The following is a 17641-nucleotide window of genomic DNA, read 5'->3' on the forward strand; positions in this document are numbered from 1 at the left end:
CTGGGCTGATGGCTCAGAGCCTGGAGCCTGTTTCCGATTCTGTGTCTCCCTCTCTCTCTGCCCCTCCCCCGTTCATGCTCTGTCTCTCTCTGTCCCAAAAATAAATTAAAAACGTTGAAAAAAAAAAAATTAAAAAAAAACATGTTTCACAGCATTAGCACTCTGTTGAGCTAGTGTGTAATAAAGCTTTATTTATTCAGCTGAATACACATATTAGAGTATTTTAAAATGAAGAAGCTAAAATTTATTATGTACCTTTTCTGTGCTAAAGACTTTATATTTGTTAATTTGATCTTTCCAATAACCCCAGGAAATATTACTTTCCACCTGAAGGAGATGAAACTGAGTAACTTGCTGCAAGTCTCACAGATGGTAATTTCCTGAGATGTGATAGAAACTCAAATTTGGGGGCGCCTGGGTGGCGCAGTCGGTTAAGCGTCCGACTTCAGCCAGGTCACGATCTCGCGGTCCGTGAGTTCGAGCCCCGCGTCAGGCTCTGGGCTGATGGCTCGGAGCCTGGAGCCTGTTTCCGATTCTGCGGCTCCCTCTCTCTCTGCCCCTCCCCCGTTCATGCTCTGTCTCTCTCTGTCCCAAAAATAAATAAAAAACGTTGAAAAAAAAAAAATTTGAAACTCAAATTTGTATGACTCCAAAGCTCATGCTCATTTGTCCATAGCAGTGCCTCTCAAACTTTTTCATCAAGTGACCACAAATTGCAAAGGAAAAAACACCCATATTCCCAGGAGGCTTTGGATGATTACAGAGGTATCCAGTTTGAACTGGATCTTTCTTCTTATATTTATCCGAAAATTTATGTTTGCATTTTACTTTACAATATATTCGTTTATTTAATGTGTTTTAAGTAGCTTACCAGTTAAATCATTCAATTATTCCCTCTCAAAAAAAAAATTTTTTTTTTTTTTGAGACTCTGACAGCATAGGAAGGTACATAAAAATCTCATAGCTTTGTTTAGTTCCTAGTGCCTGGCCTCATAAACCTGGATCCTACTTTGAAAGCCTAACTATAGAGCAAAATGCATTAAAGAAATCTTAAAATTTTTCTGACAACAATTATAGGCAATTTCTGACAATAATTATAGGCAACTCAAGGGTCAAAATAAGATATTAATAACGCTTAATTGTAGGACTACAGATAGAGTCTACTTTTAACTCTCCACTGTCAATGAAACTAAGTTCTAAACACGACCGGTTCCACTGAGTTTGAGCAAACTAACTGAAGGACTAACCCTGAATATGTTAACACCACCTCTTCTTCACCCAAGACTGGTTGCTTTATAATCATGAATTCTCCTTACGTTTATGCAATGCCCAGTGTGCCCAGATGTGACTCATACTAGTAGTTAGCAATGAGTGGCAAACAAGCCTTATTTTGATTTGTCCTACCAGACTTTCCCCGCCTTACCAAATGGGGGACAAACACTTCTTCCTTTCTACTTCCCAACCCCCACCCCAAGATGGGCTCACAATTTGGAGGTAGTTCAGGGTAGAAGAAAGGGTACTAGGTTTTAATTTTTGTTTCAAGAAAACTGTCTAAGCTTCTATGTCCTTGTTTTACACCTCGTGGTATGATTGTGAGCATTTAAAATGTGTGGGATTTGCTAAAGTGCTCAACGTGTTTCCTTCCTTAGATCTTAAGTAGTTAGGGAGCTCTGATTTGCAATATTTAGGCAGTTCCTTTAGGCTAGGGGGAAAAAAATCAAGGCTAAGAATCTTACCAAAAGGTAGTGAACGAGTTACTCCCCTAAAGAAATCATACTCACCTAGCCACAGAAAGACTGCGTAAACCACCTTCCAAACCGCCTCAATTCCCTCAAAGTTCTCTTTCAGAAGCGGGCCCTTCTCAACTCTGTACCAGAGCAGGAGATCTTGCGTAGCCCAACTACTTCCTCTTAAGAACGGGGAGCGCAGCCCACCACGGGGACATTACTTGCTTACTTTTCCAGCTACTTCTTAAGCCAGGTAGGCGCTGAACCAACGGTCTCTAAAACCACCATGCTTCACACTGGACTCGCGGAGAAAGAGAGTGGGTGAGTGCGGGGATTGGGCGCCCAGTGCTCCCCGCGGCGTTGGGGGGCTGGCCCACAATCCCTCGCGCGGGCGAGGGCCGGAAAGGAGAAGGGGGAAGGCAAGGGGGACACCCGACAAGAAAAGCCAAGAAAGTGGAACCCTATAATGGAAACACCGATTAATCCTTATATGACCATTCTATATCCCAAACCGGTAACTAGCCAGGGTGTGCGTTACCCCCATTCAGGGAGCTCATTCCTATTAATAACTCTGAGGTTTCCACTCAAGGGGCAGGGCTGAGGTGAGATGTCGTGTGTAGGGCCTGGTCTCTGTCTTGCGGTCTTCATCCATCTTTTTACTGTCAGGATGTGCATTTTATGGGGAAACCCTACATGATGGGATTTGGAAGAACCACGACTAAAATGGTGCGGATGCTTGAAAACCTAGCATTCCTCCTCAGTAAGGCCAAGTCCTAGGCCTCGAGCAGTCAGGCCGCAGACCCCGCCCCTTCCGCTTACGTGTGGCGTCACACGGCGCGGGCCGGCGCGAGCGTGCGGCGTTGTGACAGGGGTTTAGCAACTTTGGGTTGGCGCCGCTGCGCGCGTGGGTGTCGGGCTTTGAAATGCAGCGGGATTTAGTGAGTTTCCCGCTGTCCCCAGCGGTGCGGGTGAAGCTGGTGTCTGCAGGTTTCCAGACTGCTGAGGAACTCCTAGAGATGAAACCATCCGAGCTCAGCAAAGGTAATGACTCCTGATGGCAAGTTGAGGTACGCGGACCCCCGTCTGTGCCGCCTCCATCTCGGTTCTTCCGCCTTCAGGCTTCAGCCTAGTGTCCGTCAGTTTCCTCCGCCCAACGCTGCGTTTGTAAGGTGAAACCGCTCCTTGACTCCAGTTAAACACGATTTGAACGGTTAGAACTGTGGCCTTGAAAACATTTACTCATTATCTCATTTATAACTCAAGAAGAGCCCTTTTAACGTGGATTATTATGTACAATATGTTGATGAAGGAACAGATGCTTGAGAGGTTAAGTAACTTTTTATGATGACTGGGCTAGGATATCGTGGAGCCAGGATTGGTACCCAGACAGCTTATCTAGTTTTCGCTGTTCCAAAATCCAAGGGGCAAGGGATTACATTTGAGAAATGGAGGATTCGTGAGAGGATTTGAGACACTGAGCGAGAAAGGGAGCAGAATCCCCAGAACTTGGAGAAAGCAATACAAAGAAGACATTGCTTCTTTTATGTCATTCACTGGAAAACAAAACAAAACACCCCCCCCCCCAAACCTCTTATTCCAGAACACTGTAAATGATACATTGGTGGGAACCACTGTGTCATGAGGTATACAAAAGTGAAGCTGTATGCTGTCAGTCCCACTCCACATGCTATATTATGGTGTGCTCAGAACTGTCCTCTTAAGATAGAACAAAATTTTAAATCCTGGCCCTCAACAATGGAAAATAAGGAAGTTTCAACTTGTCATTCAAGAATAAATGTAGACCCAAGTTAACTGTTTTAAATCTTAAGCTGCACATTGCCTCCCAAATTTTAATGGGCTCTTTCAATATATTGATTTTACAAAAAAGAAATGAGAGAATCTGCATGATAATAGCTAACAGTTATTGAGCATTTTGGATGGCTTCTGTATTCTACCAAACTTTTCAACATGTATTGTGTTATTCCCGTTTCACAAAAGAAAAAAATCTGATGGGGCGCCTGGGTGGCTCAGTCGGTTGAGCGTCCGACTTCGGCTCAGGTCATGATCTCGAAGTTGGTGAGTTCGAGCCCCGCGTCGGCCTCTGTGCTGACAGCTCAGAGCCTGGAGCCTGCTTCAGATTCTGTCTCCCTCTCTCTCCGCCCCACTCCTGCTTGTGCTCTGTCTCTGTCTTTCAAAAATGAATAAACATAAAAAAAAAAAATTTAAGAGCGTTTTACAAAAGAAAAAATCTGAGGCAAAAAAAGTAACTTGCTCATACTAAGTAACTACATAGTAAGTGGTTCAGTCAGGGTTTACAAACCCAAGAAAGCTGACTCCAGAGTTTAGACTCTTTAGTTGGGCATGATTTTCATTTCCTTATCACCATTGTTGTCTTTTGTTAGCACCAAATTTACATTCATATCCTAACTAAATCAAGCACTGACATATCAAATTCATAAGTGATGTCACCTTCACCATTGTTTCTTTCATTAGCAGCTTGTTTTTGTTTTTTTAATGTTTATTCCTTTAAAAAAAATTTTTAATGTTTATTTTTGATAGAGAGAGTGCAAGCAGGGGAGGGGCAGAGAGAAAGAGACAGTGTGAGCAGGGGAGGGGCAGAGAGAGCTGTCAGCACAGAGCCCGATGCGGGGCTTGAACTCATGAACCGTGAGACCATGACCTGCGCCAAAGTCAGAAGCTTAACTGGATGAGCCACACAGGTGCCCCTGTTTATTCCTCTTTGAGAGAGAGACCATGAGCAAAGGAGCAGAGAGGAAGAGAGAGAGAAAAAGAGAAGGACAGAGGATCCAAAGCGGGCTCCACACTGACAGCAGTGAGCCCGATGTCGGGCTTGAACTCACAAGGCATGAGATCATGACGTCAGCCGAAATCTGGTGCTTAACTGACTGAGCCACCCAGATGCCCCAGCAGCTTCTTTTGTAATTGCCATTTCCTTAAGCCATATTGTCTGATAGGAATGAAATTGTGTAGATAAGGAAGCATAAGTGTATTGTTTAAAATATTTGTGCATTAAAATTATTCTCAGTAAATAATTTTGAAGTGATAATATGAATTTTTCATGACAGTGTTTCCATAAAAATTTTTATTATGAATAATACATGCACATATACTTCTTTTTTTTTCAATTTTTTTTTCTTTAATGTTTATTTATTCTTGAGACAGAGATAGAGCCTGAACAGGGGAGGGGCAGAGAGAGAGGGAGACAGAATCTGAAACAGGCTCCAGGCTCTGAGCTGTCAGTACAGAGCCTGACGCGGGGCTCGAACCCACGAACTGTGAGATCATGACCTGAGCCAAAGTCTGACGCCCAACCGACTGAGCCACCCAGGCACCCAGTGCACATATACTTCTTAAAGTTAAATCTTGTTTTAGGCAGTTGGAGGCCATTTTGTTCTCTTCTGAAAATAATTTAGATACCTTATTACAGCAAGATAACTATGACTTCATGGGACCAAAAGGGACTGCGGGTACATTTTTATTTCTACCTCTAGATACTCTTGTAAGTATTCAAATGCTTTAAAGGTTTAGGTTTCTGAATTCTATTTTTGAGGTAATAAGTAAATCATAAAGTAAGTAAAGAGTAAAAAATACAGATACTTGCCTTTATTAACTTGAAAAATTCAATAGTTAGTGGAATGTTACGTTTTTATGTTTCTTTACTCTTGGCATCCCTCTTATTATGTAAAATTAGAATTAATGAAGACAATCCAATAACATGTTAGACTTTTAAATTTCTAAAATCAGGGTGTTTTGGTTTTTTTTTTCCTTATTTTACTTTCAGAAGTTGGGATATCTAAAGAGGAAGCATTAGAAACTCTGCAAATTATAAGAAGAGAATGTCTCACAAATAAACCAAGATATGCTGCTGTAGCTGAGTCAGGCAAGAAGTGTACAGCACTGGAACTTCTTGAGCAGGAGCATACCCAGAGCTTCATAATTACCTTCTGTTCAGCACTAGATAATATTCTTGGGGGTGGAATACCCTTAACCAAAACAACAGAAATTTGTGGAGTACCAGGTGTTGGAAAAACACAATTATGGTAAAGTTAAATGTTCCCCTCTTAAGGGTAGGCTTAATAATATTTTAAGTAAGTAATAGAATATGGTGCTGTGGGTCTATATTCAGGAGACCAAAAATGACATGTATGTGCTCTTAATTGTGTGTGTGTGTGTGTGTGTGTGTGTGTGTACATGCATCAGACAAAAATCAATTTGCCATTTGTGTTACATCAGCACCCCATTTTGATAAATTTATATGGATTATTTTGATATCCAAAAACGTTTCTTCTGCAGCATTGTAATGTGTTCATTAGGGTAAATAGGCAGTCTTCTATTTTATTATATAATTAATTCCTGGGAGTATATTTGAAAGTCAAATATTTGAAAGTATATTTATGTATAAGAAAGGGTTTCCTTCCCAGAGGCCTAAAAACCACTAAAAAATCCTTAGTCATGGTTTTATGAGTACACCCCCTGCCCCACTAATCCAAATATCAATTGATATACGTATATTTGGAGCAGAGAGTTAGCCACATCCGTAGCCTAATGGTGGTACCTAATGGATGGTGATGTGGCATTGAAAACCATTGCCTTAGAGGATAATGATTATGATGATGATGATTATGGTTTGGTCATTCAGCTTTCTCTTGACAGTATGCAGTTGGCAGTAGATGTGCAGATACCAGAATGTTTTGGAGGAGTGGAAGGTGAAGCAGTTTTTATTGATACTGAAGGAAGTTTTATGGTTGATAGAGTGGTAGACCTCGCTACTGCCTGCATTCAGCACCTTCACCTTATAACAGAAGCACATATGGGAGAGGGTAAGTTAGCAAGTGATCCTCTTTCTTCTGTATAATAAAAGTAATTTGCAATTGTACCTTTCAGGCCTCAGCAAGAAACCATTTAGAATGAAGCTTAATGACTTGACAGTGTCCTAGTGTTCAACCTTCAGATCTCTTTTACAGAATTAGAAATGCCACAACCTAGTTTGGCTTTTTCTTTTCCTTTTATGACCCTTGCTTCTGGGCCACATAACTTGTGTGTGTATTTCAGTGTATGATTTCAAATCATCATGCTCTGACCTGCCAGGTGTAAATCAATGTTGTTGGACACTTAATGTAAGTAAATGTTGTCCCAGTGCATTCAGTATATTCAATGCATTCAGTTTATATTGACTGCCATACTGGCTTTTTTAATAAACCAAAGGTAGCTTTGAAAAACTATGTTGGAAATGTTTGGAATATTAAGCTGATTGACTTTAGGGGGCTCTGAGTAGAATGTAATTGACTTCATGGCTGTTTAATTGTATCATTAAAGTGTTTGGGAAGTTTTTTTAAGCTTGTGATGTAGAAAGAGTGTTTGATTTTTTAAAAACATTTAAAGATGGGATACCTGGGTGGTTCAGTCGGTTAAGCATCTGACTTTTTAAAAATATTTATTTATTTATTTATTTATTTATTTATTTATTTATAGAGAGGGAGAGAGAGAGAGATTGAGAGAGAGAAAGCGTGAGCAGGGGAGAGGCAGAGACACAGAATCCCAAGCAGGCTCCACCTCACCAACTGTGAGATCATGACCTGAGCTGAAATCAAGAGTTGGTCACTTAACCAACTGAGCCACCCAGGCACCCCTTAATTTCCAGTCATATGAAAAAAACAAAGAGAAATTCCGTTATGTTACTTCTATTCAATGAAAGTAATAGCTAGAAATACGAAAAGGCAGGCATTAAGACTGTAGTTGTATATGTGTATAAACAGTTTCTCAATAACGTAGTATATAAGGAAACAGTGGAGAAGGTGAAAATAAGAGGCCAGGAATTATGCAATGATAGTTTATAGTAATTTTGTTACAATTTTGTTATCTTTCAATTCAAGTGGAGAGTTTGTTATTCACGGTGAAGCATTTTGTTTTTCAAAGGTATTGTTTTCCTACTATCACCAATATATCAAAACAAATAAAACTAATTATTTTAAGATTGTTTTGTTTATTTTAGAGCACCCAAAAGCTTTGGAGGATTTCACTCTTGAAAATATTCTTTCCCATATTTACTATTTTCGTTGTCGTGACTACACAGAGCTATTGGCACAAGTTTATCTCCTCCCAGACTTCCTTTCAGAACACTCAAAGGTATGGCTCAAACTATTGAAATATAGTTAACCTTTGGAGTATCTTTGGAGGTGTTTGAGTAACATGAAAAATAAGTAAATAGTATAGTGGCATAAGCCCATTCAAAAGTCTCTTCCTTGTTCTACAGTTTATTTGTATTTTCATATATTTAGCATATATATATTTTATGCCCAAAGTAAGAAATTGAAATAATATAGAAAGAGGTTCTGCCTCCAGTAATGGTGGAATAGTTTCTAGCAAACTCTGTAGAAAGGTATAAAATGGAAAATAAAGCTACCCTTCTATTGTTTCCTAACACCTCTCCCTAAAGTTGACCACTATTGTTTTTTGTGTCTTCCCAAAAAATTTTTTATGTATTTTGCAGTATTTTAATATTTGTTAATGGGATAAGACTGTAATATGGTTCTGCACCTTCCATTTTGGTTTAGAGTTTTGCCTATCTTTCTATACCACCACATGTGGATAGACCTCATTCTTTTTGTAGCTACATATTATTTCATTTTAAGAAGGTGCTTTTTGCTCTTGGTGGGAACATAAAATGATACAATTGCCTCAGAAAACAGTATGGCAATTCCTCAAAAATTGAAAATAGAATTACCATATGACCCAGCAATTCCACTTCTGTGTATATAACCGAAAGGATTGAAAGCAGGGTCTTGAAGAGATATTTATACACCTGTGTCCATAGCAACAATATTAATATTACCTAAAACATGGTAGTAACCCAAGTGTCCACTGATGGATGAATAGATCAGCAAAATGTGGTATATACATACAATCTAATTTTGACATATGCTACAACTTGGATGAATCTTGTGGACATTATGTTGAAATGTTGATTTTGTTGGTGAAATAAGCCAGTCACAAAAAAAAAAAAAAGATATGCTGTATTCTACTTATATGTGGTGTCAAGAGTAGTCAAACTCATGGAGACATAAAGTAGAATGGTAGTTATTAGAGCCTAGGGGGAAGAGGAGAATGGGCAGTTATTGTTTAATGGGTATAGGGTTTCAGTTTTACAAGACGAATATTTGTATTTTACTATATAAAAAAATTGGGGAAAAATTACCTTAATTTATTTAACCAATCCTATTATTGGTGATCTTTTAGATGCTATTATTAATAATTGTTTGGAGATAATCCTTATACATACCATCTTGGGGTACATTTGTAAGTATGTTTATAGGATAAATTCTAAGTATTAGAATTACATTAAAGAGTATATGCATATTTAATTTTGATAAATATTACACATGAGAAAGATTCTCTTTGACCAAACTTTAGTCAGCCTCCTCTGAGCCTTCTTTTTCAATAGGCCTTGAACTTCATCCACATCTTGTCTTAGGCCTGACTAATCCAGTTCATTACTGTGAATAATCCTGCTGTGAATATAGGGGTACAATAATAAAGAATCCTGTAAATTAGACTCTCCTACCCTTCATACCTGATCAACCTTGGTATCTCAAGTTCCTCATTCCCCACTTTTGATGTATATGTCTTTGGTCTGCCTGTAGCAAGAATTGTGTTAGGTCACTTTAACAAGAATCCTACCCCTGATGTCTCCTCTTAGTAATTTTCCATTTTCTGACACTCACCCTGTTCCTTGGCTATAAATCCCCACTTGTCCTTGTTGTATTTGGGTTTAAACCCAGTCTCTCTCTCCTGTTGCAAAACCCTATTGCTAAATTTTTCAAAAATTTTAAATGTTTATTTCGAGAGAGAACACAAGTGGGGGAGGGGCAGATAGGGGGGAGAGAAAGAATCCTAAGTAGGCTCCACACTGCCAACTCAGAGCAGGGCTCGATCTCAAGACCATGAGATCATGACCTGAGCTGAAACCAAGAGTCAGATACTTAACTGATCGAGCCACCCAGTCACCACCCTGTTGATATCTTCTTGAATAAATTCTTCATTACTGTTTTAACAAGCGTCAGAATAACTTTTTTGGTTAAAAAAAATTTTTTTTTATTCTTAAGAAGAGTCCACACCCAGCATGGAGCCTAACGTGGGGCTTGAATCAAGACCTGAGCTGAGATCAAGTCCGACATTTTATTTTCTGGTGCCCCAGAATAATTTTTTTTTTTTTTTTTTTTTACACAAATTGCCCTTTAAAAAGGTTGTACCAGTGGATCAAAAAAACAAGACTGAACTATATGTTGACTACAAGAAACCTACTTTAGGATTGCCTTGCTGGCTCAGTCACTGGAGCTTGTGACTTTTGATCTTGGGGTTGTGCATTTGAGCCCCATGTTGGGTGTAGAGATTACTTAAAAAAAATAAAATCTTAAAAAAAACATTTTAGATATAAAGATACTTGCAGATTAAAAGTAAATGATCAGAGAAAGATCTATCATGCCAACACTAATCAAAAGAAAGCAAGAGTAGCTGTATTTAGAGAACAGACGTCAAACCAAGGAAAGTTATCAGGGATACAGAGGGACATTACATAATGATAAAACGGTCAGTTCCCCAGAAAGACATAACAGTTTCTAACAGGTATGTGTCTGACAACAAAACACCAAACTACATGAGGCAAAAACTGATAGAAGTGCAAGGAGAAATAGATGACTTCACTATTATATTTGGAGACTTCAGCACCTCCTAGAAATGGACGGAAAACCAGTAAGGACATAGATGAACTCAATAACACCATCAGTCAATTGAATATAGTGGATATCCGTAGACTACTTCAACAACAGCAGAATACATGTTCTTCTCAGTTCATGTGGAACTTTCACCAAAATAGACATTTTCATAATCTATTAGATTTCCTGCCTCTTCTTCTAAGGGCCCGTTTATCTTTCCTGTAAATATCCTTTCTCCATTCTGTGAATTTTCTTTTCACTTTCTTGATAGTGCCTTTTTTTTTTTTAAGTTTATTTTTATTTTTTTGAGGGAGAGAGACGGCAGGGGCAAGGGGTGGCAGAGAGAGAGAGGGAGAGAGAGAATCCCAAGCAGACTCCACACTGTCAGCACGGAGCCTGACACAGGGCTCAGTCCTGCATACCTTGAGATTGTGACCAGAGAGAAATCAAGAGTCAGACACTCAACTGACTGAGCCACCCAGGTGTCCCTTGATAGTGCTCTTTGATACACAAAAGTGTTAAATTTTGGTGAAGTCCAATTATTTATTAGTTGTTGTTAGGTTTTTGGTGTCATGTATAAGAATCTATTGCCAAATCGATGATCATGAAAATTTACTTCTCTAAGTAGGGGAGGAAGAAGTTTTCTTCAACCCTCTGAAAGTCCATGGATGGATCTGAAAAAAAACGACAAAGGCAGCATAACAGGAGAAAAGCACACAAATTTTACTGAATTTTTATGTGTACATGGCAGCCTTCTACAAGACAACCCAAAGAAATGACCAGAACAATAAACTTTTATGCCTTTTAGGCAAAAACATGTAAATATGTGAAGAATTGATGAAGGGATTTGGGCTAGAGGTGGTAATTTGTGAAGAAATAATTTTGAAAATAAGAATTAGTTTAACAGGGGCACCTGGATGGTTCAGTCTGTTGAGCATCTGACTTCAGCTCAGGTCATGATCTCAAGGTTCATGAGTTTGAGTCCCACATCAGGCTCACCGTTGTCAGTGCAGAGCCCCCTTCAGATCCTCTGTTCCCCCCACATACCCTTCCCCCACTCACGTTCTCTCTCTCTCTCTCTCTCTCTCTCTCTCTCTCTCTTTCTCTCTCTCTCTCTCTCAGAAATGAAATAAACATTAAAAAAATTAGTTTAACAAGGTTTGTTTATATGCCTTCTCAGCCCTAAATACCCTGTCTCTGGTGATAAGGACATCTCCTTTTCTTCTGATACCTTTCATACAGGAGATTTATCTCCTTTCAGGGAAGAAGGGAGAGAGTAGGAGGTCAAAGTGACCTTCCTGCTTCTGTCATTTTCTCAAACTTCAACTTAAGATATTCAGTATGCCAAGGTGCCAAATTTGAGGGTAGCATGCCTGAAATACAGGTTGATCTATAAATATACATCAGACCAGTTAATGCCATGCAACATGTAATAGAAGATACAAAAAGGGGAAATAGGGGCCCCTGGCAGGCTCAGTTGGTGGAGCATGTGACTTTTAACCTTGGGGTCATGAGTTTGAGCCCCAAGTTGGATGTAGAGATTACTTATTTATTTTTCATTTTTATTTATTTTGAGAGAGAGAGCGAGTGCACACGCAAGCGGTAGAGAAGCAGAGAGAGAGGGAGAACAAGAATCTCAAGCAGGCTCTGCACTGTCAGCACAGAGTCCAATGCAGGGCTCCACCTGGCAAATGTGAGATCATGACCTGAGCTGAAATCAAGAGTTGGATGCTTAACTGACTGAGCCACCCAGGCACCCGTAGAGATTACTTAAAAAAAAAAAAAAAGAGAGTGTGTTGTTTAATTTCCACATATCTGTGAATTTTCCAAATTTCTTTCTGATGTTGGTTTCTTTTTTTTTTAATTGTTTTTTAATGTTTATTTATTTTTGAGAGAGAGGGAGACAGAGCATCAGTGGGGGAGAGGCGCACACACACACACACACACACACACAGACTCAGAAGCAGGCTCCAGGCTCTGAGCTGTCAGCACAGAGTCCGATGTGGGGCTTGAACCCAATGAGCTGTGCGATCATGACTTGAGCCAAAGTCAGGCACTAGTTGACTGAGCCACCCAGGCACCCCTGATGCTGGTTTCTAATTCCATTCCATTCTGGTTAGAGAAGGTAACTTTATGTGATTCCATCTTTCTATATTTATTGAGACTTATTTTGTGACCCAACATCCAGGTCTATCCAGGAGAATGTTCCATGTGCATTTTAGAAGAATGTGTATTCATTCTCCTGCTTGAATGGAACGTTGTATATATATTTATATGTTCATTTTAGTTGGCTTCTAGTGTTGTTAGGTTTTTTCTTTCCTTGTTTATCTTTTGTCCAGTTCTCTCCATCACTGAATGTAGGGTGTTGAAATCTCCAATTGTTATTGTAGAATTGTCTCATTTCTTTCTTTAATTTTGTCAGTTTTTGCTTTAGATATTTTAAGGTTCTGTTGTTAGCCCTATTGTGTATATGTATTGATGATTGTTTCTTTCTTTAAAAAAGGTCAGTTTGGGGGCGCCTGGGTGGCGCAGTCGGTTAAGCGTCCGACTTCAGCCAGGTCACGATCTCGCGGTCCGTGAGTTCGAGCCCCGCGTCGGGCTCTGGGCTGATGGCTCGGAGCCTGGAGCCTGTTTCCGATTCTGTGTCTCCCTCTCTCTCTGCCCCTCCCCCGTTCATGCTCTCTCTCTGTCCCAAAAATAAAAATAAAAAACGTTGAAAAAAAAATTAAAAAAAAAAAAAAGGTCAGTTTGTCTTTATTGGTAAGCAGGCAGGTGGTAGGCGAGTCAGGATGCTGGGGAGCAGCTGAGGAGAGGGTTCTGCAGTTGCCATCACAGTATATAATTGCTATATCTTCTTGATGAATTGACTCTTTTATTATTATACAATTATTTTATGTAAATTATTTATCATTATTCTTCTTTGTCTCTTGTAACAAGTTTTCTCTTGAAGTCTCTTTTGTCTGATATTAGTATAGCTGCTACAGCTCTCTTTTGGTTACTGTTTGCAGGCAATATCTTTTTCTATCCTTCCACTTTTAACTTATATGTATTTTTGAATCTAAAGTGAGTCTTTTGTAGAAAGTCTGTAGTTAGATCATTTTTTAAAAATCCATCTGCCAATCTGTGCCTAAGTCTCTGACTTAGGGTGGTTCAACTTAAAATTTTTTTTCTTTTACAATGGTACAGAAGTGGTACACATTCAGTAAAAACTACATCAAATTTTGATCTTTTCTGGGCTGGTGATACTTTGTCCAATACCCTCTTGTGTTGCTGGATAGTGGCAGTGAGCCACAGTTTTCAGTCAGCATGCAATCACAAGGGTAAACAACCAATACGCTTAAAACCATTCTGTACCCATATTACCATTCTGTTTTTCAATTTCAATATAGTATTCAGTAAATTATGAGATATTCAGTGCTTTACTGTAAAATAAGCTTTGTGTTAGATAATTTTGGCCAACTGTAGGCTAATATAAGTGTTCTGAGCACATTTAAGGTAGGCTAGACTAAGCTATGATGTTCAGCAAGTTAAGTGTATTAAATACATTTTTGGCTTAACAGTATTTTCAACTTGGTATAGGTTTATTGGGATGTAACCCCATTGTGAGTTGAGGAACATTTCTATTTTATTTCTCAAATTCTCCATTACTGTCTTCTTTTTTGTTAGATATTTTCCAGTGTACCATGTTGATTCCCTTCTCATTTTTTTATCATGTATTTTTTAGTTATTTTCTTAGTTGCTCTGGGGATTATAATTAACATCCTAATTCATAGCAGTCTAGTTTAAATTAATGCCAGGGGCGCCTGGGTGGCGCAGTCGGTTAAGCGTCCGACTTCAGCCAGGTCACGATCTCGCGGTCCGTGAGTTCGAGCCCCGCGTCAGGCTCTGGGCTGATGGCTCGGAGCCTGGAGCCTGTTTCCGATTCTGTGTCTCCCTCTCTCTCTGCCCCTCCCCCGTTCATGCTCTGTCTCTCTCTGTCCCAAAAATAAAAAAAATAAAAATAAAAAAAAAAATAAATTAATGCCAGATTAGTTGCAACAGTATATAAAAATCTTGCTGCTGTATAGCTCCATTTACCCCCCCTTTATGTTGTCATTGTCACAAATTGCTTCTTTATACATTGTGTGCCTGTCAACATAGAGTTATAATTATTTTTTTATATTATTTCTATATGGATTTGAGTTTCTGTCTGGTGTTCTTTCATTTTCAGCCAGAAGGACTCTGTATAGTATTTCTTGTAGAATAGATCTAGCAATGAATTCTGTTTATCTGGGAATATCTTAATTTCTGCTTCATTTTTGAAGAATACTTTCGCCAAATTCACAGTTCTTGGTTGGCAGTATTTTTTCTTTCAGCAATTTGTATATGTTATCCTATCACTTTCTGGCCTTTGAGAACCAATGAATGAATAAGTAAATGAATAAATACACACAAACATGCGTGTGTGTGTGTGTGTGTGTGTGTAAAATCTCATTTTTACCTCTCCATTGGTATGCTGGTAAATGTTTAGTGACTGGCTTTCCAGGAAAGAAAATGTATGCACATATATGCATACATGTTTATTATAAAGTTGCTGATATAAAGGATGTATAGTACACCATTTATAAATAATAATAAAATGTAGAATACTCTTTTTTTTTTTTTTTTTTTAGTTTTATTTATTTAAGTAATCTCTACACCCAGTGGGGGGCTCAAACTCATAATCTGGAGATCAGGAGTTGCATGCTCTTCCAACTCAGCCAGGCAGGTTCCCCCAAATGGTACTCTTTATTGTAAATCTGTAGCCAACTAAGTCTTACAGAAAGCTTTCATTGATTTGATTTTTTTATGGAGATTAATTTCACATAGTAAAATTCACTATTTAAAAGTGAACAATTCAGGGGCACCTGGGTGGCTCAGTTGGTTGAGCATCCAACTCTTGATTTTGGCTTCAGGTCATGATCCCAGAGTTGTGTGATCGAACCTCGCATTGGGCTCCATGCTGAGCATGGAGCCTGCTTGGGATTCTCTTTCTCTCCTGCCTCTCTCCCCTGCTCTTTCTCTCTTTCTAAAAATAAATAAATAAATAAAAATAATAAAAGTGAACAATTCAGTGCAGTTAGGACATTCACAATGTTGTCAACCACTACTTGTATCTAGTTCCAAAACATTTTTATTACCCTCAAAGGAAACTCATTAAAGAGTTGCTCCCTTTCCGCTCCCCCTGCAAAGACCCTGGCAACCACCAATCTGTATTCTGTCTCTATTGATTTACCTATTTTGGATATTGCATATAAAATGGAATCATAAGATACATGATCTTTTTGGTCTGGCTTTTTCACTTAGCATAATAGGTTCAAAGTTCATCTGCTTTGTAGCATGTATCTGTACTTCATTCCTTTTCATGGTGGAGTAATATTCTGTTGTATGTATACACCACAATCTGTTTATCCTTTTATCTGTTTGGGCAGTTTCTACCTTTTGATTATTGTAAATTGTGCTGCTATGAACATGTATATACATACTTTTTTTTTTTTTGGTACCAGTTTTCAGTTTTGGGGGGCATATACCTAGAAATGAAATTGCTGGGTCATGTGGTAATACTGTGTTTAATTTTTTGAGGAACCACCGAACTGTTTCTTCATAGTTGCTGAACCATTTTACATTCTTACCACCAACATATGAGGTTTTTCGTTATTTTAATTTTGCTAAACTTATGTATCCTTATCTAACCTATGGAATTGTTTGGCAAAATCACACTACCAATTAGCATTTGATTGCTATCCAGTTCAAAAGAAGTTGCTAACCTCATGGTGAACAAGTACTATTTTAACGTGAATGCTGATTGATATTTTTGCTTATGTTAACAAGTGTGATGAAAGTGAAACAACAAAGGCATATTTTTTTAAATTGAAGTATAATTAATGTAAAATATCCTGTTAGTTACAGGTGTACATTATAGTATTTTGGTATTTTTACACATTATGAAATAATCCCCACAATATGTCTAGTTACCATCTGTCACCATACACAAAGGTATGTGTGTATGTCTTTATATGTGGGCTGTCTTTCCCTCCTGGAGGTTCTTATCCAGGACTCAGTTCTGTTGCCTCCTGTTTCATTGATGCCTTCTCTCACATCTGGTCTGAGTTAACTTCCCTCTACTTTATCACCTACTTATTCATCATCATTTCACCCAGTGTAGTTTCTTTATAACTCCTAGTATTATCAGAAATTATTCATGTATTTGCTTGCATGTTAATTGTCCTTTACTCCACTAGACCATAAACTCCAAGAGAACAGGGACCTTGTCTCTTGTTCCCCACTGCCTGGAACAGTGACTAACATATAGTAGGTATCAATAAATATTTGCTGAAAGAATGAATACTCTAAATAAAAGATAAAAATGGCTTCCTTACACATGGCTTTATCAAATTCTCTTCTTTAGTGTAATCCTCTTTAGATAGAAAAATACATAATCTTACAGGTTTTTAAAACTTGTTTATATTTGGATTAGTTCGCAAATTCTGTTTGTTCTTGGATTTTAGATCTTGGACTATATGGTAACTGTCATGATGAAAATATTTATCATCTATAAGTGAACCTTCTTGATTAGAACTTCAACACAAACCTGTCTCATGCTGAATTCTATATTATAACAGATTCTGTAATGATTAATTGCCTTATAGTATATTTAAAATTAAGGGGAGAAAGTATGCTAAGAATTAGGTTTTGAAGAAGGTATAATAATTTAATATTTGATGATTTTTTTTAACCAAAAAATCTTGAAGGTAAAATGACATAGAATCGAAGAATTTGTTTTACTAAGACTTTAGAAGTGCTTTTTATCAGTGTAAAATGCCTCTGTAACGATTGTGTTATAGTGGCAAAGTATAAGAAAATTGCTTCTTTTTCTTTTGTTGAATTACCTTTTTAAGTTGATAAATTATCTTTTGTTTTTAAAGTATATTTATTTTTGAAAGAGAGAGAGCATGCACATGAGAGCATGAGCATGGGGTAGGGGCAGTGAGACCCAGGACTCTGAACTCAATCTTAAGCAGGCTCCACGCTCAGTGTGGGGCTCAGACTTGCAAACCATGAGATTATGACCTGAGCTAAAATCCAGTTGGATATTTAACTGACTGAGCTGCCCAGGTGCCCCAAGTTGATAAATTATCATACCAGAGTACATTTTAACTTTCG

The 17641-nt window shown here is 38.4% G+C and overlaps 2 protein-coding genes across 14 annotated transcripts in view; one reads left to right on the forward strand and one right to left on the reverse strand.

The window, feature by feature from the left end:
* Positions 1 to 2489, reverse strand: part of TEX14 (testis expressed 14, intercellular bridge forming factor) — a 122648-nt gene extending 120159 nt beyond the window's left edge. For 2 of the 7 annotated variants that reach the window (XM_058704408.1, XM_058704407.1), the window contains exon 1: positions 1957 to 2101. The gene's annotated coding sequence lies outside the window, so the exon portion shown is untranslated. Of the gene's footprint in view, positions 1 to 1781 lie in introns of all 7 variants that reach the window. The other 5 variants (XM_058704409.1, XM_058704410.1, XM_058704406.1 and 2 more) reach the window with 5 other exon arrangements.
* Positions 2490 to 2561: 72 nt separating this feature from the next.
* RAD51C (RAD51 paralog C) overlaps positions 2562 to 17641 on the forward strand; it is a 36811-nt gene continuing 21731 nt past the window's right edge. For 5 of the 7 annotated variants that reach the window (XR_009254701.1, XM_058702796.1, XM_058702799.1 and 2 more), the window contains exons 1-4: positions 2562 to 2768; positions 5530 to 5788; positions 6402 to 6568; positions 7741 to 7874. Coding sequence is in view for 6 of the 7 variants with exons in the window: in XM_058702796.1 (XP_058558779.1) it covers positions 2651 to 2768; positions 5530 to 5788; positions 6402 to 6568; positions 7741 to 7874 (678 nt within the window). In the remaining variant the exon portion in view is untranslated. The remainder of the gene's footprint in view (positions 2769 to 5529; positions 5789 to 6401; positions 6569 to 7740; positions 7875 to 17641) is intronic. The other 2 variants (XM_058702798.1, XM_058702802.1) reach the window with 1 other exon arrangement.

Source organism: Neofelis nebulosa, chromosome 16 (assembly GCF_028018385.1).
Source record: "Neofelis nebulosa isolate mNeoNeb1 chromosome 16, mNeoNeb1.pri, whole genome shotgun sequence".
NCBI classification, from domain to species: domain Eukaryota; kingdom Metazoa; phylum Chordata; class Mammalia; order Carnivora; family Felidae; genus Neofelis; species Neofelis nebulosa.